Here is a 25,835-nt window from a genome sequence, read left to right on the forward strand (position 1 = left end):
AGGGGCAGTCTTTGGGAAATCTCCGGCCACATAACTACAATCAGAAAACCAAACATTAGCCTTACAGCAACACCCCCCGACACAAACTCCACACAAACAGCCTGGACTTCACCACAGCAGCCTGGGCTGGCCGTGTAAACGTAAACCAGAGCTATTTTATTTCATTTTATTTGATTTTTTCGGGTTTATAAGTCGCTGTGGTCGTTTTTCTTCCTGTTTTTTTTTTTTTTTTTTTTTTACTTCAACGGCTCGCCGAGCTTCATGTTAGTGCTGCTCGCTCGTTATTACGTTAGATATGGCGAATTGACTTGACGATGAGACTCCAGTCGGCGCTCCTGCTTCTCTCCGGCTTGTTTGCTGTCAAAGTCCAGTGTGTTCAAGAACCTGAGATATGTCCTCGGAAAGGTGAGTCAATATAGCCTTTATTCCTGTTTGTAGTTTCAGGATTTAGGGCGTTCGTTTATTGGAAAGCCCAGTTTTTTATAACGAATGAACATCCCGTTAACCGTAACGCTCTGGATGAACCTGTGCATAATTAACGGTAGCTAGGCTAACTAACGCTATTTACTGTTAGCTGGCATAGCCTAACGTTTTGACCAGAAGGGGACAGTTAACTTAGTCCCTTTCACTCGATTATATGTGTTAAAGTACACTTTTGCTACTTTATTATGCTTATGTTTTTAACGAGGCTGAATTTGGCTGCTTTCTCTAATTGTCCGTTCCACCTTAAATTCCGTAGCAGTTGCGTTTGGCGCCTGAGGCACAAGAACGTAACTGCTGCACCATTTAAGGTGGAACGGAGAATTAGCGAGAGAAGGTGGTAAATAATTTTTTTATTTATTTATTTATTATTTTTTTTACGTGAAATGATATGTTTTGTGAATAAGGTTGTAATTAATTTAGCATTTATAATAAACCCACGCATATCAATTGTGCTAAAAAAAAAAAAACTTACAAAAGTGATACGGGTTCTTTTTTTATTATAACTGGGTTTAGGGCTTAACGATTAATCGTTTATTTAATCGAATTTGAAAGGGCAGTTTTCAGATAGCTGCGATTTTAATGATCTCCCAGGTCAGTCTGTCCTATCTGCAGTTATCTGAGGAGGGTTTTAATGTGAAATAATGAATGGATGTGATGGTCTTCTTGGCCAAAATGGTCCTGACGCTTAATAGAAAGAAAATAGTCGCAGTTAAATCACAAGTCCACAAATCCTTTAGCCCTAGTTGGGCTGTTTGGTTCTGTTTCTTGTCCTAAAATGGTAGAAAACTGTGAACGACAGAGTGCAACAGATAGAAAACCGCGTGACTGTCAGGTTGTAGAAAACTTCGTATCTCAATTTTTGTCGTTTTTTCAGTTTTTCATGTCATTTGAAAATGGCTGTTGCCCTTTACGTTGTGTGTATATTTCGTGATGAATGGACCAAAAGAAATGGCCCAAAATGACTTGGTAGAAATTCTGGTTCCATTGACTTCCATTAAAAGTAGAGTAGGTTTTTTCCTTTTTCCTCTCCTGTAAAGTTACCATTCTGAAGGTATGAGGTTTTCTTCCGACAACAGCAATTTACCATCGCAGTATTATTTTATGGGCATTATATTGTAGATATATTCCTCATTATCGATCAAATATATCACTAAAACGATCACAAAACCGAAAAGCATCTCGATTTAGGTGACCTCCCAGCACTAGTTGCTAGGCTGGGGAATATGAGTAGTAAGAGCATAAACAGTCCTGCTTATCTGGATTAAGTGCTGTGCGTATGTGAAATTATGAATACAAATCATTGTACTCATGATTTAGATTTTAGAAAAAACAATTGAAAGAATAATTTGAAAAAGATTATGAAATGAAGTGATTCGATCGTTTTGAAATGTGCCACAGCTTTGCTTTATCTGACTTCTCAAAAGTCAGAGCAGCGCATATCGTGACATCGTGTGTTGTGAAAAGCACTGCGTGTGTTGCGTATCGCGCAGCTCTAATCCGACTCGGAACTACTCTGTTCCATTGTTGACGTTGAGCGTAGCTGTTTGTACTTCTACTTGAGCCATTAGATAGATAGATAGATAGATAGATAGATAGATAGATAGATAGATAGATAGATAGATAGATACTTTATTGATCCCGAAGGAAATTTAGGCATCCAGCAGCAACAACACAATACAGTAAGAAACATATTCAACATCTATTAAACACAGAAGAATAGAAAATATATAAGGGTAATTATTATGTCAAAGATATCATAAGCCCCCTACACTATACCAATAAGAGTCCTTGGGCAAGACTCCTAACACCGCCTTCGCCTACTTGTGTAAAATGTTCAAATTGGAAGTCGCTCTGGACAAGAGCGTCAGCCAAATGGCGTAAATGTATATAAATAAATGGAAATGTCATATGCAGGTGGGTGATATGGCAAAAATATCACATCGTGATGCTTCGTTTTCTTGATACACGATATGCATCACTGCATTTAGTGCTTCTGAGATTTCATAGGTGAGGGAACAAATATTGGCGGGCGTGGGGGTAAGACACAAAACATGGCCTGCGCATAATGAAATCCGCAAACACGTAGAAATTGTGCACTAATATTGGCCGTATTTAACCTCTTATTCTCCAGGGTATATTTTGGTTTGTCCATCTGAATTTACACGACCAGAGGCACATTCTTCGTTAACTGCATTTTTGTTTTCATTTATTTATTTATTTATTTATTTTTTTTTGGTAAAATCTCCCCTCAAATGAACAGAACGTGTGTTTTATGATCTACACATATTATTATACGCTCTCAATTTATGGCTGAAAGCCAAAAATCTCAGACGCTCTTTGTGTTATTTCATAAAAGTAATGTTTCCAGAGCAGATCACTGAAGCCTGTTTAGAGTTTAGAGCCCAGATTTGGGGGGAAAACGGGTCGACTTTCAGTAGAAAAACAAAGTTCAGCTTCTTTTATTACAAGGGTTTAAAATGACATCACCGTCTATTAGACTGGAGAGAAGAGCTACAGCCTCACACGACGCCCAGCTTCTGAACGGAGCTTATGAAATATGAACGTTATGAAGAACATGATTGTGTTTTGGAACCACTGGTGGTCTCAAGGAGTTGAAGAGGTTTGTTCCCTGTGGAGGGTGTTTTGTAATTTAATCTAATTCGACCAACTTTTACATCCGACTGTTAGGTTTAGAACTAATCCATCACAATATTGATCGATGCTTTTAGGCTACTGTGGTAATGATATCTGTGCAATATATAGTGATATATAGTTTTTTAAACAGCAGTAAAGGCTAATTATCTGCTTATCTAGCCGCTGTACATTTATCCACGTACTGTATAATGTGGTTCTCACTATCCGAGCTATACAGTCAATGGATGGTTGGTTTCTAATAGATCTGTCTACATACAGATAATAAACAGGGCAAATATTGATATTACATTAACAGCAGGTGGGACTTTCCCTGCTAAACAGGGATTTCAACCAGAGTGAATCCAAAGCTGATTCATTCTGAAAGATTAGACGCTGATCGCGCTGATGATTTTGTGCTGGTTATTTTCCTCTTTAGAAGTGATTCATTTTCACTGTTTAAAAGCAGAAAAGGCGTCTGCACTTTTTATAGTTCTTTGAAGCAGAAAATGCCGCCGATATTTCAGCATTTCCCTGGAATTCACTGGTTGCAAACAAAGTCTTTCAGAGCGGTTTTGTGTAAACTTGTTTGTTGTAAAGTAACACCGATTTCGTTACAGTGGTGGTGGATGGAACCAGGCGTCACAACGTCTTCAACGCAAATGTGTCTACTTTCTTTACTGTCTAAAATAATAAGCAAACAAACAAAATCGGACTCCTTTGCCTTAAAATGCCTACATGCTCCTCTCCACCATGAGTGGTGTTAAAAGAAATCTGTATCTCAGGACTATCGAAACACAGCGTCTGAGGTATCAGCGTGTATTTGTAACCATTTGATCTAAAAACTTTATGCTTGTCGCTGTCTGGTTCCTATCGCTGCCACTTTGATCAGTTCTGACTCCAGAATCATGCGTTTCACATCCATTCACTCTGAACGGCTTTGTTTATGTCTTAAACCTGTATTGATGCATAAATTCGGAGAAATTGTTGGTCTTTTCTTCAATATAGGTTGAATACGCCAATGTGGTACGTAGAGCAGGCAGGAGAGAGAGAGAGAGAGAGAGAGGGAGGGAGGGAAGGAGCAAATGGAGAAGAATCAGAGCCGCTGGAAGAAGGAACTGAGAACAAGTGCAGTGGTCCATTGTGCAATTTAGCAGTTTATCTGTACAAAATCGGCCAACCACGACCTCCACTCGCGCGCACACACACACTCACCCACACTCGCACACACTCACCCACAAGGCCAGGAAACCTTTTTTTTGTGTTGTTGTTAATTTATTGTAATACCCGCCCAAAAAAAACCGTATCATCCCCATTCCAGCAGACAAGCGAGCAAGTTATTGCAACATCTAGTTCCCTGGAGAATTAAGGCCTAAACCTTGAGCTAAACAGGGTGGGAAGCTGCTGTTTTTAAAGGGGATTTCCACGGTTTATTATTTTTTAAAAAACGTATGCATAATTTAGTCTCTTAAGATTTAACCCTCTAGGGTCGACGAACTCGCCGGTGTGTCAAATTTAATGCTGCTGTATTTGTTTCTCTATCTTTGTGAGAATATAGCGCTGAAGTACGGTTCAAACATTCCTGAATCTTTCCAGTCCATCTTCTCTTGAGATCATACGGGACTCGCATCCAGGTTTATGAAGCTATGAAGAGAGGTACACGTCATCTGCCTCTCACCGCGTGTCTGTCTACAGTTTGGTCAGTTTGTGCGAAACTGACCCATGGACACTCAGGAAACCACTAAGGATTGACCCATCACGAATGAAACCCTTCATTCTCCTTTCATTTGACATCAGAGACACATTTTAGCCACGAAGATAGCGGAGCATTTTCATATGAAACATATGGGTATCATGTTAAGTGCAAATGACTTTAATGGAAAATTTAAGAAGATGTGCAAAAATCGAGAAATTGTGCTAAGACCCCAGAGGGGTAAACAGAGTCGTTCACAGTGGTTGGATGTGCTCTGTTTTAGATAAACGTACCACCTCTTTATAACAGTGGTGAATGGAACCAGGGATCACAATGTCTACAGTGCAAAGATAGGCATTTAAAAATGGGTTATATAGTGGCCAGAAGAGGATCTTGAGGCACAAAGAACAAAACCTGTACTAAAAAAATAATAATAAAAACACTAGTGGTCTGAGGAGTTTGTAAAGCGCAAGGAAAAAAAAAACTCCATTGTTTTTTTTAAACTGCTCTGCACTAAATCAAATTTAAACATCCCAACTTTGCTCACTTGTTGTGAAACTTAGTTAGTCGGTGCTTTTTAAGTATTGACGATATGCTCAGAAAAGCATATTTACTTTTACAGCATTTGGCAGACGCTCTTATCCAAAGCGACTTACAGTTTGATCATTTTACACAGGTAGGTGAAGGTGGTGTTGGGAGTCTTGCCCAAGGACTGTTATTGGTATAATGTAGGGTGTTTACCCAGGTGGGGATTAAACCCCAGTCTACAGTGTAGAAAGCAGGGGTGTTACCCACTACACTAACCAACCACTTTGTTGTGATCATTTATCATGATAGCAATAACACTTTGTTGTATTACTCAGGCAGCACATTCATAACCAATTTGTGTAATAGCTTCCTGTGGTGTAACATTAACATTTTGGACATCTGGTTCTCCACCACTGCGAGCAACTCTGAGTCAGTGTCCATGTTTACATGCAAAGATTTTAGACAATCCGATTGAATAAATTGCGATTACAGATTCAGTCTGAGGTGTTTATTCTCACTCTACTCAACAGTCTGATGGAAAATCTTCGTTTGCATGCTCACTACAAGTAATGAGGTCCAGAATGACACGCAGGCGTGGAGTATCACTTAGCATAGACGTTACCGTGATGACAACAAGCATCAGGCGGGGTCCGGTCAGAGTGAGATGAGTTTTCAGATACTTTAAATTTTTTAAAATTGCTTTAAAACTGTGGCAGAAAAATGTATTTAGCATGTATTAAGGAAGCAGCGAGAGCCGGACGCCCATCCCACCGCCGTCTTTTACAGATCAGAGCATAAAGTTCGTCTCCTCTGCTGACCAGTTTCTGCTCCCGCTGTGATGAGCAGTATAAACTTTCACAATGATGTAACGAACATGATCAGAACGTGCTTAAAGTTTCCGATAGGGAATGTAATCGGATTCAGGCATTTACATGGTTATTCTTCTATTTACCAGATTATTTACAGGATTACTCACCTCGTTCAATCGGATAGAAATCGTATTCCGAATGGCCTCAGTCAGACTAGTCTAGTTCAATTGAGGTGTTTACATGGACGTATTCTGTTCCGATCAAGATATTAGTTGGATTATTTCTGGATTATTAGGATTATTTCCGGATTACTAGGCTGCATGTAAACGTGGCTAGTGAGTTTCTCTACAACTGAGCATTTCACACCAAATGGCTTTTTTTAGGTCTTAACACTTCAATTATGCAGAAATATCATTGGGTCCTCCTTAATCAGATGAATTATGGGAAAATGTACTCACATAAACACTAGAGAAACCCTAAATATTGAAGTTTTTCTTGTATTGATAAAAGCTTGTAAGAAGAACAGAGGAAATGCATGCGTCAATGTTAAAAGCAGTTGTTTGTACATAAATGTCTTGATTATTACATTACATTTCATTTTTGTCATTACAGTATTATTTCACCCTCCCTTGTTTTCTCTCATAATGGACTGTGGACTGTTCTCCAGTCTGTTTGCTCTACATGATGATCTGCTGAGTTGCCAGAGTTGCCACATTCATGGTTTTCACACTGAACTGGGACATTTTTTAAAAAGTAATCCATTTTTTGGGCTACTTAGAAAATTTAACATGGCTCCCGAAGAGGTTTGCAGACAGTAGAACATGAAAATTTTTGGTTTTGAGAATGTTAATGATGGCAACCCAACGACAATTTAAAAATCCAAAACCCCTACGAGACCAGTGGCAGCAATTATGAAGGGCAGGGAAGCAGATCCTCTGTAAAGTTGTGGGCGAATGTTTCACCTTTTAAACAGAAATATAAAGAACATTGTGCAAGAATAGGTTAAACAGTTAAACGCCCACCCCCCCAGTTTACTCTCTGTAGGCATCATCTACAGTGTTTGGTCGGTTACCACCGACAACGATGTTGATTTCCTGTGCCTCTGCTAAAAGAAAGCTTACTGACTCAACTCAGTGACAATAGAAGCCAATAGGAAGGTCCTGAATAACAGGCTTTATTGTCATCTTTAACTGGCATCAGAACTATTTTTATCTTTCATTTCTTTTCTCAGAACCTCCTCCTGGTGTGCTGGCTCTGACCATGGGTAGCGAGGTCATCCTGGGCTGCACTGGCGATATCACTGTGGATGGCGTGCCTTTAGAGATGGATACAAAGCAGAAAGAGAGGCTCAGGAGAAGAGGAGGCAAAACTGGCCTTTGGACATACCAAAGGGAGGGAGGTAATACCGGTACTACTGGAACAAGCCATTCTACCATCAGGAACACTGCTGTAACTGGCATGTACCAAAACAAGACTGCCACTGGAACATATGCTGAAACCAAAGGGGAACCTGTAACTACTGTTAAAACTCCTACGATCACGACGGAGGAGCAGACGAGGAATGGGCGTGACTTGGCCGTCAGTCATTCCACCCAGCCGAACAGAGTGGGCAGAGTTGCAGAAGAAGGAGGTGCTTTTAGTGTAACCATGGAAATGGGGATGAGCTCTGAGAGGGGTATGAGCACTTATACTGCTATGGACAAAATTTAAGTTAGCTTGACATAGCGAGACCTGCACAAACACCTCAGATTTCGTAGCACCAGCTTTGTTATCTCAGGTGGTGGCTAAGTGGTTAATATTCTAGTTTGAAATCTGTGACCTGTGAAAATTGACTGAAATATTTGATTTATCAGTCTACTCAGGCTTTAGCAGAGCTCAGTAACACTGAGATTAATAACTGATCACATTGATTTATCAGTCTACTCAGGCTTTAGCAGAGCTCAGTAACACTGAGATTAATAACTGATCACATTGATTTATCAGTCTACTCAGGCTTTAGCAGAGCTCAGTAACACTGAGATTAATAACTGATCACATTGATTTATCAGTCTACTCAGGCTTTAGCAGAGCTCAGTAACACTGAGATTAATAACTGATCACATTGATTTATCAGTCTACTCAGGCTTTAGCAGAGCTCAGTAACACTGAGATTAATAACTGATCACATTGATTTATCAGTCTACTCAGGCTTTAGCAGAGCTCAGTAACGCTGAGATTAATAACTGATCACATTGATTTATCAGTCTACTCAGGCTTTAGCAGAGCTCAGTAACACTGAGATTAATAACTGATCATCACATTGATTTGTCAGTCTACTCAGGCTTTAGCAGAGCTCAGTAACGCTGAGATTAATAACTGATCACATTGATTTATCAGTCTACTCAGGCTTTAGCAGAGCTCAGTAACACTGAGATTAATAACTGATCACATTGATTTATCAGTCTACTCAGGCTTTAGCAGAGCTCAGTAACACTGAGATTAATAACTGATCACATTGATTTATCAGTCTACTCAGGCTTTAGCAGAGCTCAGTAACACTGAGATTAATAACCGATCACATTGATTTATCAGTCTACTCAGGCTTTAGCAGAGCTCAGTAACACTGATATTAATCACTGATCATCACATTGATTTATCAGTCTACTCAGGCTTTAGCAGAGCTCAGTAACACTGAGATTAATAACTGATCACATTGATTTATCAGTCTACTCAGGCTTTAGCAGAGCTCAGTAACACTGAGATTAATAACCGATCACATTGATTTATCAGTCTACTCAGGCTTTAGCAGAACTCAGTAACACTGAGATTAATAACTGATCACATTGATTTATCAGTCTACTCAGGCTTTAGCAGAGCTCAGTAACACTGAGATTAATAACTGATCACATTGATTTATCATTCTACTCAGGCTTTAGCAGAGCTCAGTAACACTGAGATTAATAACTGATCACATTGATTTATCAGTCTACTCAGGCTTTAGCAGAGCTCAGTAACACTGAGATTAATAACCAATCACATTGATTTATCAGTCTACTCAGGCTTTAGCAGAGCTCAGTAACACTGAGATTAATAACTGATCACATTGATTTATCAGTCTACTCAGGCTTTAGCAGAGCTCAGTAACACTGAGATTAATAACTGATCACATTGATTTATCATTCTACTCAGGCTTTAGCAGAGCTCAGTAACACTGAGATTAATAACTGATCACATTGATTTATCAGTCTACTCAGGCTTTAGCAGAGCTCAGTAACACTGAGATTAATAACCGATCACATTGATTTATCAGTCTACTCAGGCTTTAGCAGAGCTCAGTAACACTGAGATTAATAACTGATCACATTGATTTATCAGTCTACTCAGGCTTTAGCAGAGCTCAGTAACACTGAGATTAATAACTGATCACATTGATTTATCAGTCTACTCAGGCTTTAGCAGAGCTCAGTAACACTGAGATTAATAACTGATCACATTGATTTATCAGTCTACTCAGGCTTTAGCAGAGCTCAGTAACACTGAGATTAATAACTGATCACATTGATTTATCAGTCTACTCAGGCTTTAGCAGAGCTCAGTAACCAAAGGTTGCATTTTGCACTGAAATTCGGAACAGAACATTTTCTCAATAGAATATTGTATGTAAACACTTACAATTGTAAAGCCAAAAAGAATGCATTAATTAAAGAATCTCACCTGTTACCTTTTTTATATAGTTGGAGTTAGGGTTAGGGTTATAATTGGAGTGTTTACAGTTATTCACCTGAGTGTTTGTGCACCTGATGGCCATGTTTGATCAGTTGGTTCACAGATGTGGTATTTTGAAAGGCAGTGCCTTGAAATTGCATGGTAGTGACATCATGATTCTTGTGTCTAATGTAGAGAATTGTGATTACTGTTGTTTTGCTCTGTCAGGTTTCACTAACTGTATGTTATTTATCGTGTAAGCAATCCTAAAAAAACTGTATGAATGTTCACCTGTTATTACAGAATTACACACTCAGATACCACAGCGACCACCTACACACATAGTCCGGAATACCACAGCAACCACCAACCAAAACCCTAGCAACCACCTGGGAGTGGCCTAAGCTGTGCAGCCACTCTGCATTTTTTGTCAGGAAATGCACTTTTTTAATCAATAATACATTTCCGGACACAGAACCGTAACTTTTTATCAAATTTGCATCATAATACAAAAAAATAAACTTTACTCCTACTTAAAAACACAAGTGTGGTAAGGATTGAAAGTTTATCATCTGTACTTTCAGCCGACTTTATCTTTTTGATATTACCAGTGAAAACTGCTGTTTCTAAGGCCTAAACATGTCTTAAATTAATTTAAATTGTTTTGCGTTTTTTTCCTTGAATTCACAGCCTCAAAAATATCTGCATGTATTTTTATGATAAATTTTATCCGATAAAGTTTATCCTGAAGATGGTTAAGTCCATTAATATGATGCTAAGATGTCGTCCTGCCGACAGGCACGAGCATGGAGTATGAGGACTATGAGGACTACGAGGACAAGGAGGAGGGGCTGCGGGTGACCAGAGGCATTAAAAGACAGACACGCTGGACTCGGAATGGCCAGAAAGTTAGGGGTGTGAAAAGAGGAGGGGTTTTGAGACTGCCCGCCCTCCGACCGACCGACTCAGGAAACTACAGCTGCTACAGAGGAGGCCAACTCATCTCAACTGTTCAGATCAGTGTGGGAGGCAAGGCTTGTACAAGAAATCATATTTTGTAGTGTTATCGTAATGTAAGCAGTCTTAGTGAACACCTCATGAAGGGCTATAATGAAAAGGATCAAATTATCTTTCACGTGCAGTAATTAGGTTGATGTGAATATAGTGTTAGAAGCACAAGTGCGTCCTTGCACTGAGCTTGAACCCTACGTGGATTATATCCAAAAATGCGTGAAATCTGAAAACTAGTGTATAAAATCAATAGACTGTGGTAAAATGTATGAAGCAGTTTAGGCAACTGTTACAACAAACCTGCATCATCATATGTTTACAACAAACCTGCATCATCATAAGTTTTTAAGTAATAAAATGTATTTTTATAAGCCTATTATACATTGAAAATCAAAAGTTACATATTTATATGCGTTTGTAGCCTAACTGCAAGCCTGATTAGAAAAAGCTGTTCAGGGAATGCTCACTGTTTTTCAATTCAAAGGAAATTTGGCACCCCTTTCTACGAATGTCACGTTCATAAGCATCTATAAACACATTTATAACATGTTGTAATGCTTTAGAAACATGGTTATAAATCTTATAAATATAAAAACATACAAAAATGAATTACGCTGCATTACACTTTATAGCCATGTTCATTATACATTATGAATTGTTAATATAATGCATTATAAGTAGTTTTAATAACATATTATACTGTCTGTGCCAAAGAAGTCAGTCCTAGCATGAAGAGCATAAAGGCAAATACAAAGTTTATTTTTGCCCTGTTGGGGCTCTTCGGGGCTTCAGTCCTGAATATTCAGATGCTCCAAACAGGCTGTCCTCTCACTTTAAATGTTACATCACATCACAGCAAACCAACAAGTACAAAATCACTACTGATGGTATCACTTATTTAAAATCTGCCATTTGAAGCCTGTAATGAGCTTTGTTGTGTTTTAGTGTTTCAGTAAATCCTTCAGCTTGAAGCCTCAGTCTTAACACTGGGGGAGGCTTTAGTCCAGTACGCTTCACTTTACTTAGAGCCGACAAATAAATAAAACTTATGAGCTCTTATAATTTGTTATGAACAGTGCTTATAATGCATTATGTCAACAATTCATAATGCATAATAAGCATGGCTATAACGTGTAACGCATTTTTAGAAATATTTATAGTCATGGTTATGATGCCTTATGAATGCATTATAACATATTATGAATGTGTTTACAGATGCTTACGAATTTGTCATTCTGAGAAAGTGTTGCCGTAAATCATGAATAACTTAGAAACGTGAATCTTTTTGAAGCCCAACAACTACACTCCTATAAAAGTTTGCGTGTCCCTGGTCAAATGATATGTTTTGTTGATTTTCTAAAAAATGAAAAGCACACATCCCTTTGAGACGACACACGTCTGCTTATTTTAATGTGCACTTACTGTTTAATGGCTAAATTGATCATATTAGGACAAAAAATCAAACGTGTTCTGTGCAAAAATTATTGCACATTTTGTATTTATGTTTTATTTTTTCCAATATGTTAAATAGAAATTGTGACAGGGGTTCAAACCTTCGCGTATACAGCTATATACATAAACCTAGTTTTGAAAGGCTGTTGAGCACAGAACAGGCGATACAGGTGGGCAGTGTGACTGAATAAAATGAGTGGAATTTCCCTTTAAGAATCAAAAAATGATATTTTTGCCATATCACCGTCTCCAGGGAGCTCGTTTTCTGACAGACTTAATTGTCTATCATTGTCTTGGCTTGGGCCACCTGAGATTATTGTAGATCGGATGTCCCCTGTTGACGTGGATGTAGCGTCTCAGGCTGAGACTGAAGGAACACGGCAAATATTGTTTTAAAAATCTACTGATCGCTGATTTCACTTAAATCACTATGATATAAATCACTGGACAGCAGACTTTGCTCCTTATTTGCATAAAGTGCCAGAATTCTGTGCTTTTCTCACTGTTTTCGCTCGACTGCTGCTATCGGACAACACCTGCACACAGCTACCACCTGTCTCCTTAGAACTCAGCGGAAGACAGAGTCAAAATCGCTTCACTGGGCTGTAATGTGAACTGCACACAGTTAGGATTATGCAAAAGTGCTGCATGAAGGACTCTGGACTGAAATTTTCCAAACTCGTATCTCTTTCAGTTCCCCCAGAGACTCCCACTCTGTCCTGCCGCAAGAAATTCCACACTAGCAAATTGCGCTGTGAGTGGATATCCAGAAAGCCTATAATTCCTCGCCCTGTGTGTTACCTGCTCATAAAGACAGGGTGAGTAACGAGAGATGTACACCAAACACCCACTTCATTAAGTAGACCACATTGTATCTATACCCTTCGTCTATTTGATAACCGCCACTTACCATATAGGAACACTCTGTACTTGTACAATTACAGACTGTAGTTCATCTGTTTCTCTGCATACTCTGTTACCCCAATGGTCAGGACCCCCACAGGACCACCAAAGAGCAGGTGTTATTTGGGTGGTGGGTCATTCTCAGCACTGCAGTAACACTGACGTGGTGGTGGTGTGTTAGATCAGACACAGCAGTGCTGCTGGAGTTTTTAAACACCTCAGTGTCGCTGCTGGACTGAGAACAGTCCACCAACCAAAAATATCCGGCCAGCAGTGTCCTGTGGGTGGCGTCCAGTGACCACTGATGAAGGACTAGAGGATGACCAACACAAACAGATTTTACAGCGACTGTCTCTGACTTTATATGTACAAGGTGGACAAACAAGGTCGGAGTGTCTAATAGAGTGTACAGTGAGTGGACACAGGACGTTTGATATGCAGAAGTCTCAGTATACACTCACCTGCTTGTTAACACAGATAGCTGATCAGCCAATCACACGGCTGCAACTCAATGCATTTAGGCATGTAGAGGCGGTCAATAACACTTGCTGAAGTGCAGACTGAGCATCAGAACGGGGAAGAAAGGGGATTTGAACGTGGCGTGGTTGTTGGTGCCAGACGGGCTGGTCTGAGTATTTCAGAAACTGCTGATCTACTGGGATTTTCACACACAACCATCTCTAGGGTTCACAGAGAACGGTCCAAAAAGAGGAAATATCCAATGAGCGGTCAGTTGTATGGATGAAAATGCCTGGTTGATGTGAGAGGTCAGAGGAGAATGGGCAGACTGGTTCCAGATGATAGAAAGGCAACAGGAACTCAAATAACCAACCAAAATCTCTGAGGAACGTGTCCAACACCTTGTTTGAAAGTATGACATGAAGAATTAAAGCAGCTCTGAAGGCAAAAGGGGGTCCGAGCTTTTACTAGCAGGGTGTACCTAATAAAGTGGCTGGTTAGTGTAAATGACCCAGATGAGAGTTGCTACATGATTTTCACACTGCCTTTACTATATAAAAGAGTAGAAATCACATTAAAATCAGATGTCATTAGCCAGCTGTCTTGCTGTCATTAGCTTGAGAATTTACAGCCAACAGCAGTTTTTAACAGCATGTGTATTTTGCACATGATCAGCTGGTGTGGCTGCGCTCAGTCCAGGACTAACCCTGCATATGGCCTCAAGTTTGCCTCTTATGGGCATCTTTGAGGCTGCTTTTCTTGTCACGTGGGTCAGTCCTATGCAAAAGTTGCACAAATTCTGCTTGATTTTCTAAGTGAAAATAATCACATATCCTCTACATTTACCTTTTTCCCTGTGAAATTCCAAGTGTTACATTATTTTCACATAGAAAATCAACAAACCATGTAATCTGACCAAGGATGTTCAAACTTGTGCATACAAAAATGTATCACCACAGGAGTAATTGATAGGGGTGAGAATGACTTCAGGTTCTTTAGCCACAGTACAGATCTGTTGCACTTCTGTGTCTGATCCACTCAGACCAGCGCAACACACACTGACGCACCTCCACCACATCAGTGTTACTGCAGGGCTGAGAATGATCCAACACCCAAGTAGTACCTGCTCTGTGAGGGTCCATGAGGGACCTGACCACTGAAGAACAGGGTAAAAGGGGGCTAACAGAGTATCAGAGAAACAGATGGACTACAGTCTGTAACTGTAGAACTGCAGAGTGCAGCTATACAGTAAGTGGAGCTGATAAGATGGACAGTGAGTGTAGAAACAAGGAGGTGGTCATGATGTCATGTCTTGAAACTTTAATATATCACATTTTATTTTGTAAAACTTTAATAAATACATTTTAATATCATATTTTAACATTAAAAAGTCATCCTTTAGTTTGTTTTACTTTAATAATCAGACTTTTTTTTCTGTCTCTCTCTCTGTCGCTCTCTCTGCCTCTGTAGGTTGCGAGATTTCTCTCGTGTTCAATGCTCATACTCTGCTGAGCGATCTCGTTGTTGGTGCGCTCTGTCCAGTGACGAGGGCGACAAAGACACCTACGTAGCCAAACTGTGTGTGACCAACACAGCGGGAAATACCACCAGTCAACCCCACCCTTTCACCCTACAGAACATCAGTGAGTGCATGAGTGCAAAAAAAGATTCCACCTTTAACCCAAATGCAATAGATGTGTTTTATACATGAAGTTTGCTTCTTTAGTTTTAAAGCTACAAGGCTAATGAACGGACGCTTATAGGCCAGCAATCACACACTTTCTTTAAACTTCCTTTAAACTGTATGGAGGTGTTCAGTAACCACTAATATAGAGATGAACAGTGGTTCTCAAAGTGGGGTCCATCGTGTCCATCATGTAGCCTGAGAGTCTGTGATTTTATTTGTAGGTTAAGTAGCTTGAAGGTCATATTTTTAACCATAGACAGTAATCTGTGTCGAATAATAACTTGTAAAGTAATTTTCTGTATCATTTTTTACGTTAAACCCAGGAGAGTATTAAAAATGATGTAAGGAATTTCCTATGCCGTAACTTCTGCAATAATGTATGAATATGCATGATTATGCAAATCTGCAAATGCCCCAGTTTTCTTTTTCGGTTTTTGGCCCAGTGTGGCTGAATTTCAGTTTCATCCAAGGGTTTTTGTTTCGGTGCATCACAGTCTGTGATAGACCGCATCACTCAGTATACAAACCGATCAGGCGTAACATCATGACCACCACCTTGTTTCTACCCTCATTGTCCATTTTATCAGCTCCACTTACTGCATAGCTGCACTTTGCAGTTCTACAGTTACAGACTGTAGTCCATCTGTTTCTCTGATACTCTGTTAGCCCCCTTTACCCTGTTCTTTAGTGGTCAAGTAGTCAGGACCCCCATGAACCCCCCACAGAGAAGGTACTATTTGTGTGGTGGATCATTCTCAGCACTGCAGAAACACTGATGTGGTGGAGGTGTGTTAGTGTGTGTTGCGCTGGTACGAGTGGATCAGACACAGAAGTGCATACTACACTGCGATAGATGCGTAAAGTGAGTGTGTGGAATAGTGTTGCATTTGTCAGCTGCACAAGTGTCCAATGTTTATGAAGACCAGCCCTCCATGTTTCATTGTGGTTGGATAAAGCAGTTTGTTGATTCTGTTTGAAATCCCTCTCTTTCTCTTTCCTTCTCCATAGTCAAACCAGACCCTCCTGCCAAAGTGGAGGTGAAATCTGCTGACAGTCGGCCACACACTCTGGGCATTTCATGGTCATATCCTGCCACCTGGAAACGGGGCTATTACTCTCTCCAGTTCGAGATCAGATATCGGCCTTCTCTTGCCAAATATGTAAGATTTGGGAAATGTAAACAACAACAATAACAACAACAATAACAACACTAGTGTATTGAAAAGAACATTTGCAAGTATATTTTCAGAAGTTTGGAAGCTGTAGATGATTCTGAAATGACTGACCAAGCTATTGAATTAGGTTCTAATACATTTAATATCCAGAGAAAGTACTAATAAAAGTTATATTCAGCCTGTCTCATGCAACAAAGGTGACCCTAAGGTAAATAACAAAACATGATTGGATATACACAATTATTTAGAATATCATTTGGTAACGTTTTGTTGTAAAGTATATTTGGTGCCTATGTTATAAACATTAATGTAATGTATATTTAACATCATTTATATTGTATACATTTGTGTTGTTTATTGACTTTAGTGTTTCTGTGTAATGCCAATACATGAACTTTAGTTTATGTGAATTAATATCACATAAATCACGTTGTTATCACACGAATTTGATAGGTTTCAATGTATGTGTGTGTGTTTGTAGTACCAGTATGTGGAGATAGACGTTGAGCATGAGGCGCTTGTATGGTGGATTATGGATGCTCTGCCACACACTCAGTATGAAGTACAACTGCGAGCCAAAGATGAATTTGATGGTGTCTGGAGTGAATGGACCGATCCTGTGTATGGACACACGTGGACAGGTAAAATGCGCAAATACATATCTCCCATGTGTATTAAATGTATTTTATATATATAACAGTGAAGTGTGAAGTACAAATCAAAACGGAAAGCAGCGTTTAAATTTATAAATTTATGACCTGTGTTTGAACAAAAAAATAGTACAAAAGACAAAGTAAGTAATGTTTTAACTTATTGACTTCGTTTTGTAAATATCCGCTCCTCCTGAAACTGATACCTGCAACACATTAAAAGTTGGAGGAAGGGAAATGACTAAGAATGTTGTGAAATGTTCATAAAATGTCCTAAACATTCATTCACACTGTACTGCATCATTGAAGGACTGTTTTTTCTGCAAGCCTCAATTACAGCCCAGGTCTACAACCCAAATGTTAAGAAGAGCCGTTTTGTCGTTTCAACAAAAATCAAAACCACCGCAACATTTTGGCTGTATGTGTGCTATTGTACTAATACAAGATAAAATATAATACAAATGAAAATGCTCTGCTTTAAGCTTTAGCTCAGCTATAGTTGCTGTTCTCACATCTCTGGCAGGAAACTTTTCTGCAAAAATACTTTCTTGTAAAATATCTCAACGTTTTATTTCTTAAATCAGGCTGAAGTCGCTTCTCATTCGCCAACTTCTTGTTTGAATTTTCCAGTTCCTCCTTAAGTGGTGCCTGAAGTGCCAGAATGTAACCGGGACACCGTATTAGGTGGAACGGGAAACTTCAAACAAGAAATTGGTTAATGAGAAGTGACTTCAGCTTTGCAACGTTTGACAGTTTCTTATTGCAGATTAAATGTATCAGGAAAACTAGCTGGAGTGCTTATAAATGCAAGTAAGTCCATTCGTCTCAAATTATCGACATTCCTCTTAAACCTTTGTCTTTATTTTTTCATTAGCTACTAGGTAGGCCAAATTCTCCGCTACACTACTATGTGACCAGCATTCTGTGCACCGATCTTCAGAGTTAAAGGCTGGTGAATTAGCAGTTCTACATTAACACCAGCGTTTGTTAAAACTGTCTTAGAACAATCGACAGAGATTTATTTTACAGAAAAGGAGGATTATTTTACGTTTCTAGGAATCGAACTCGCTGTGGAGCCGCAACAGGGCAGTAAAAGAGAAAGCCCCCTGTGCTAGGGTATTGAAAGAGCATTCATGAAAGTTCTCTGTGAATGAGGATGGATCGATGGCTTTGCCAAAAACCGCATTAGCAAATAATTTTTTAAAAATAAGGTTCTTCAGCGAGTGATTGATTCCCTCAGCGAGGGATTCAGGTGTTTCACCCTCTACAGTGCATAATAACAACAAAACAGTCAGAGACTCAGAGAAAACAGAAAAAAAGGCAAGGCCAAAAACCTCAACTGAATGCCCATGATCTTTAACTCCTCAGACAGGACTGCTTTAAAAACCAGCATGCTCCCATACTGGAGGTCACCATATGAGCTTGAGAATGCTTTGTCAAACCATTATCAATGAAAACCGAATGTCGCTGCATCCACGACTACACTTTTGCATACATATATACATTTTCTTTATGTTTACAGCGTCCAGAAATGTTGCTGACTTTTCTAGGTGCAAGCTCATCTGAAATAGACTGATGTATTATATTGTATTGTGATCTGACGAGTCACCCCTTCAGATTGTATATGTAAATAAATAACGGACACTGCGTTCTCCAGGCCAATAAGAATAGGAACATCCCGACTGTTATCAGCATAAAGTTTAAAGTCCAGGGTCTGTCATGGTATCAGGGGATATTAGTGGCTAACTTGGATATCTGTACAGGCTTTACCATAGGCCATTAACAATGAACACGTTTTGGAGAAACACATGCTGCCTTCTAGACCACGTCTTTTTCAGAGACGCTCATGCTTATTTCAGCATGACGACATCAAGCCAAGTTCAACATGAGTTACAACAGGATGGCTGTGACATCTGAGAGTGCAGGTGCTAGACAGTGCTTCCCACTGAAACCATGTGCAAAACACAACAATGAAAGACCAACACAGATGTACAGCTTAAAGCTGTGTAACAGAGGAATGCCAAGACATTCGGCTGTCAAACCTGGACCATTTGATGTCTTCAGTCCTGTAAAGTTTATGAAGTTTTGGTAAAAGGAAAGGTGATGTAACCAGGTGGTAAACATGCTTTTGGAATGTGTAGCAGGCATCAAATATGGAATGAGCTCGTGTTTACAAATAAGGAATGAAGTTTGTAAGCTGAAACCTAACGTATTGCATTTCTGCAATGTTTTCATTTTAATACAGGTCAAACAGAATGTATTAATAACGGATAGTGGCATGTCTCTTATCATCTCACGATCTGCAAGGAAGTCCTGACAGTTTAACAGGACGCACACACACAGACATACTGACCACACATAACTGAATAATCCCAAAAAGAAGAATAAACATGTCTGTCTGTCTGTCTTTGTAGCTCCGAAGCCGACCATCGTTTCCGACGTCGATGCGACTCTAGTAAGTTCTGCCTTTCATTTTTTAGACTCTATTAGAAACTCCTCTCTTGTAGCTGCACCTTGCGAGGACTGTGGTTCATCTATCAATGCACAGTTTGCAAAGTGCAGCAATCGATGGGCTACGGTCTGTAATTCTACACCTATATAGTGGATCTATAAAATAGATGAAGCTCATAAAGTGGTTTGTGAGTGGAAGTACAAGGTAGGTGTGTTCTGATAAAACGGATGGTGAAAGTAGAGCAGCAGTGATGATCAGTAAAAGCCATGAAGGAATGCTATTGTTTCATTTCAGCTTGACCTCATGGTTAAAATAGGAGAGAAATACTCTTCTGATGAAAGTGAAACTGTTCAGATAAAAATCAGATCTGCCTGGGAAAGGCTGCAGTCGTGATTTGATCACATGCACAGTGAGGAAGTGTGTTTCCAGAAGCGAAGTTCTAAGTATCGTAGTTAAAACTGCAATTGTTTGGTTCTTTAAAGCTGTGATGATTTCCCCTTAAATTCCAATAAGCTCGTCAAACTGTAAACATGAGCTGGTATTGGAATTTGCTGAATATTATTTGTTGTATGATGTAAATGCATCACCAGAGGGGAATTTGACATCAAAATAGTGGTACAGAAAAGCAGTTGTATGTACATGTCACCTAAGTACATCCTTAAAAAATGATTAGCATTAGAATAGAATAGAATAGAATAGAATAGATGCAAATAAACATAAATACAGTAAATGTGACAAGAGTTTCTTATTTTGAAGAAAAAAGAAGTCGATAACTTGTGAGGAAGTATGCCTTCTCATCAAACCTCAGAAAAACTCAGTAGAGTATCGCAATGAATCGCATGTATCTTGACATCATGATGTATTTTTTGCCATATCGCCCACCCGTAGTTCCATATTCCTCTTTAGTGCCTCTGGCCATCCGAAGGATTTTGTTCAATTCCGTCTCCAGCTAAACTAAGTTAACATAACAGAGCAGTGATTAGCCAGAGTAGGTGTTGGATAATAACCACAAATAATGCTGAGCTTCCTTGTGGAAAGGTTTGGTAAAGGTTCAACAAGGATACTGACATACATAAATACATATATATATACAGGATATATGAGATATAGATATAGTATATATGAGAGAGAACACAGGCAAAATTGGTCCACTCTGTGTAACACACACCCTCTCACTGGCTCCAGTGCCAGGACATTTCAGACATAGAGTGTGGACGCCCTCTAGTGGCCAAAGCTCATATTTCTTTGTCATGTTAAAACATGGCAGAACCATTGAAAAGAATACAAAAAAAAGAATAAATAGATGTAACATATGACCTATATTATATGACATATATTAAATATTTCCTCAGCTAGTTATACAGCGTAGTGACTTCAAAAGACATTCTAGAGCACTTCTATCCATATTGTCAGAACCAACTTGACAGCACTTAATAATAACAGCTACCTTTTGCTCATATAAAATGAGGTTGCTAATAAATGCAGTGGGCAATAATATGTATATGTAAATGTCGTGCCTCTTATCTGTATCTTGTCTCTGATCTCACTAACTTGCCTGTTTTCTTAGGAACCCTTCTGGACGGTTCCTGAAGGATCTGGATCTGAGGGTGATTCAAAAGAGGGTAAGTTTGTAAATCAGGATCTTTTAGGATCAGGATTTTTTTAGAGCTGATTCTGATCGATAATTCCAATTCAGCCAGTTAACCTGTGTACTTAATATTTTTATAATAAGTCATGTTTATTTTATAAATAAATAATATACACTCACTGGTCATTTTATTAGGTACAGGTCAGTTGCTTGTTAACACAAATAGCTGATCAGCCAATCACACGGCCACAACTCAGTGCATTTAGGCATGTAGAGGTGGTCAAGACAACTTGCTGAAGTGCAGGCCGAGCATCAGAACGGGGAACAAAGGTGATTTAAGGGACTTTGAACGTGGCGTGGTTGTTGGTGCCAGACGGGCTGGTCTGAGTATTTCAGAAACTGCTGATCTACTGGGATTTTCACACACAGCCATCTCTAGGGTTTACAGAGAACGGTCAGGAAAAGAGGAAACATCCAGTGAGCGGTCAGTTGTGTGGACGAAAATACCTTGTTGATGTGAGAGGTCAGAGGAGAATGGGCAGACTGGTTCCAGATGATAGAAAGGCAACAGTGACTCAAATAACCAACCAGAATCTCTGAGGAACGTTTCCAACACCTTGTTGAAAGTATGACATGAAGAATTAAGGCAGTTCTGAAGGCAAAAGGGGGTCAAAGCTTTTAGTAGCAACCTAATAACGTGGCCGGTGAGTGTATATGTGTCAAACCATGTGTTAAAAAGTCACATTCAACAATATTAAACACAAAAAAATGAAGAGATTTACTACTAAAAATGTACGTTCTCCATATCAGAACGAGTTTAGAACGAGTAAATGAAGAGCAGTAAGGTTAAGACAGTAAGTGAAATAAAAACAGAAAGCAGTGATTGCTAATTTCTATTTGACCTGTATTCAATCAAAAACAGCACAGTGTTTGTGTGATATTTGATGCTTTGCCTCATGCGCTTTACTGTTGATTATAAATAAACGCTAATTTGAAATATGTGACAATAACATGGTTACCATTGGGTAACCTCACCTTTCCTTTTGACAGCACTTAAGCAACATCTGGGGACTGAAGACACTGTTCTTCAGTTATACAAGTCTTCAGCTGGGCAGCCTTATGGGGTCTTTGTTGTCTGGACTTATTTTGGACTTCATAATGCGCCACATGTTGTCAATACGAGGCAGGCAGGCCAGTCTAGCACTCTGACTCTCTGATTACGCAGCCATGCTGTTGTAACACCTACAGAATGTTACAATAAATGCATTGACTATGCATCAGTCCATTTCAGGAGAGCTTGAGTCCAGCAACATTGGCAATGTTTCTGGACATTGCTGACATGTGACCTCCACTGTGTGTAGTACAGTCTTATCTTGAATTTGGAAATGCCGCGGCAAACAGTGTTTATTGACAATTGATTGTCAGAGTATTCCCAAGGCCATGTGGTGATATCCTCCAGCTTGCCGGGTTTTTAATGCCGGGTCCTTTTCCTTTATCTGCAGAGATTTCTCTGTAGCAGAAAAAGTACAAGCCATTCAGCAATGCAGTTTGAATGTGGCTGGAAAAGCAAACAAGACTGAACACTCCTCTGATACTCATCCTTCCTCCACCCTTCTCTCTCTCTCTCTCTCTCTCTCTCTCTCTTACTCTCTCACTCACTCACTCTCTGTTTCTGCTTTAACAGAGGCACCTGAAGCCCCTAACATAGCGTGGGTGTATGTGCTGTGGGTGTTCGGGCTGTGTCTCCTCGTCACCGTCATCGTAATCTTTGCCTTCTTACTCAGGTACTGTCCCCCTTTTTATTATTCTTTAGTTGAGTTCTCACTGAATCCTGAAAGGGGAAGTCAACCAGATTGAATTCAGCAGTCGATATGTGAACAAAGTCATTTAGAATGGAAATGGTTCGTTGTAGAGAAACTTAGTTTGAAGAGAACCAGGGGTCACAATGTCTGCATTTAATTTACTCTCCAAAATCTAGTGAACCTACAGTGTCTTGAGAGAGACGTGTTGGTTTACGCCTTGGAAAAAAGTCAGTGGAAATTCAGTTCAGCAGCCTGAAGTTTGCTATTTTGAGCTATGAGGCTAACGTATCTAAATGGTATCATGCAAACCAGTCCGCAGGCCTAAATCATCACTTGGCTCAAACTGTATGAAAGCAGTTGTTAAAGGGGAATTACGCTGATTTTCCAGTGGTTAAGACCTAAGCAAAGTGGTTTGATGTGAAATGGTACATTATTGTGGTGATGAATGGAACCAGAGGTCACAGTGTCTACAAAACCAACACAGCCGTTTTATTTACTATCCAAGAATCCAAGACTGAGCCTTAGACGTGCTTTGTGAGCTGTTAGATGTTAGTAGTGTTGATGATGGATGAGAAAATAAGTTTTCTTTGGGGACGTTTTTGCCTCACAGCGTCCTGCATGTATAACTCCACCATGAATGGGTTTAAAAATACATTTTACGCTAATATATTATCTATGTTATCTCAGAGGTGTTGTACAAGCAAGCCTCTGGACTTGAGCCAGTTTTATGTAATAACTCCCTGTGAGGGAGCATTTAGAGGCATCAAACACTTCACCGCCACTGTAAACAAGATTTTGTTTACCAACCAGAAGTGAGGATTTCCTATCAAACCACTTTGTTTACATCTTAACCATTTAATCATACAGACATTTTGAAACATTTGTGGAATTCTTAAAATCCTTTAAATGATGTGAAATAGACTTGCTTGTGTGCTTTCTGACCGTTGCCTGTATTTTTCACCATTGTTTTAACTTTTCCATTTACGGCTCCGGTGTGTCTGTTTCCCTTCAGGCACAGATTACGGTTCATGTCTAAAATGGACAAGCCGAGCTACTCTCCTCCCTGCTCGTGCTCGTCGCCTCCCCCAGCCGCCCTCAATCAGCCCCTCATGGCTCCTCGTCAGCAAAGCCAGCATCACTTCCTGCCTGCAGGGGAAGAGGAAGGAAAAGGCATTAATTTACATAACTTTGATTATTTTTTCCCTCATGGGCAGTGAAATGGACTTGAGAGGTCAGAGACTTTAGCAGACAAGCTGATCACAACGCTGTATCAAAGGCCAGTATTCATTTAACAACTGGCCACCCAAATTCTTTCTTCATTTCCCTCTCTCTATCCTCCCTCTCTCTCTCTCTCTCTCTCAGGGCTAGTATAACTGCCTCAGATTGGCCATGCTGCCAGTAAGAGGAGGAAATTCCATGTTGTGTCCTACATATAACTTCTCAGAACAAAACCTCTTTTTTGTCGTTTTTGCCATAATTTGGAAATACCGGTGACACTGGTTCCATTAATTTACATTAAAAGTAGAGCATGTTTTTTCCGTCGCCTGTAAAGTTAACATTCTGGAGATATAAGATAGATTTTCTTCCGACAACAGCGATAATCACGTTATCATTGAGTGTTACATGCTCTTAATAATCCGATACCTGCAGAAAATCCGATTTTGTCAATAATTTGTTTAATGGGAAAACACCAGATCTTAATGAGCCGGGCAGTAAGCAGATTTCTGCTTTGCAACCGGCCAGTTTTTTTTTTTTTTACACAACATAGAGTTACTTTAGCTGTGAATATGAGTATACACCATCTAGAAGATGGAGAATATTCAAATTCTTCATTTCATCACACGTACAGTTCAGTTTAACCAGCGCTCTCAAAGTGTTTTGCCGTCTGTCAGGTGTTCTGTTAGATCTGTGAATGTTTTTTGAGGTTTACAGACAGCCCTGCAAGATTTCATCCCACCCCCACCCACTCCTGCAGTACATCGGAATCATTTGTCCCGCTCCCGCCTGTAATTGACATAATTTGTCCCGCTCCCGCACAATGTAATTGACATAATTTGTCCCGCACAGTTCTGTCAAGGTGAACTCACATCCAACATCTGACATAGTCTATTCGCAAATACATTATTCTTTGCCAAAATAACACAACACTTAGGGTCTCCACCAAACGCTGCTCATTCCCAGTCAACATAAAGCAGGAATTAAACCACAGAGCGGTTCTTTTTGGTGTCTTTTTGGTGCCACACCCACTCCTACGTGCAACACTGAACATTAGTCACACGCCACAAGATATTGTGGTGGGTCCCACAGGAATCCGTGAGAGTGCAGACCTCTAGGATAAGGCTTGCAAGTCTGTAACTGCTGGCAGTTACATGCTGTTTAAAAAAGGCTGTAAAAATCCAATTATCCAATGTTTGTACAGTTTTAAGGAGGAACAAGAGGAAAATTAAACAATAGGTAAAACCAGTATAAAGATTTAATTGGCTGACGTCCAGTCGGCTGCTTGTTACTATGCAGTTTATGTTGTCACTATACACTGGTTGTTGTTGTTGTTGTTTAATGCTTATAACTGCTCAAAGAAACAGCATGGAATTTTAATCCCATCTGCAGGGCAGCCGGTTTTGATGGTGTTAATACTGAATGTCGTCTTCAGCTGCCATTGAACTACTATACTATGCAAAACTGGCTGAAACACCGGTCGTCTCTTGTACGTATGCAGGCATTTATTTCCTTCCCAGCATAAGCTTTAAAAGATTTTGTACATAATCTGAACTACTGAAGGTTTGTGCTTTGTGTGTGTTCATTTTAATAAAGAATGTTTTATTTTTAAA

At 39.6% G+C, this 25,835-nt stretch overlaps 1 protein-coding gene across 1 annotated transcript; it reads left to right on the forward strand.

Annotated features, from left to right (window-relative positions):
- On the forward strand, positions 1-25,835 carry il6r (interleukin 6 receptor). The gene is made up of 11 exons (XM_017702114.2): positions 1-405; positions 7,376-7,819; positions 10,627-10,857; positions 12,986-13,109; positions 15,124-15,296; positions 16,349-16,500; positions 16,997-17,156; positions 19,580-19,620; positions 21,185-21,239; positions 22,890-22,989; positions 24,020-25,835. Exons 1-11 carry the CDS (start codon positions 315-317, stop codon positions 24,222-24,224), a joined length of 1,776 nt encoding a protein of 591 aa, XP_017557603.1. The 5' UTR covers positions 1-314; the 3' UTR covers positions 24,225-25,835.

This window comes from Pygocentrus nattereri, chromosome 3, assembly GCF_015220715.1.
Source record: "Pygocentrus nattereri isolate fPygNat1 chromosome 3, fPygNat1.pri, whole genome shotgun sequence".
Lineage (NCBI taxonomy): Eukaryota > Metazoa > Chordata > Actinopteri > Characiformes > Serrasalmidae > Pygocentrus > Pygocentrus nattereri.

What these genes read in the sequence shown, in the direction of transcription:
- il6r (XM_017702114.2), top strand. Translation starts at nt 315, where the DNA reads ATGAGACTCCAGTCGGCGCTCCTGCTTCTCTCCGGCTTGTTTGCTGTC. An exon ending in GGGGATGAGCTCTGAGAGGG is followed by an intron (nt 7,820 to 10,626) that starts GTATGAGCACTT and finishes TCCTGCCGACAG; the next exon opens with GCACGAGCATGGAGTATGAG. An exon ending in TTTCACCCTACAGAACATCA is followed by an intron (nt 15,297 to 16,348) that starts GTGAGTGCATGA and finishes CCTTCTCCATAG; the next exon opens with TCAAACCAGACCCTCCTGCC.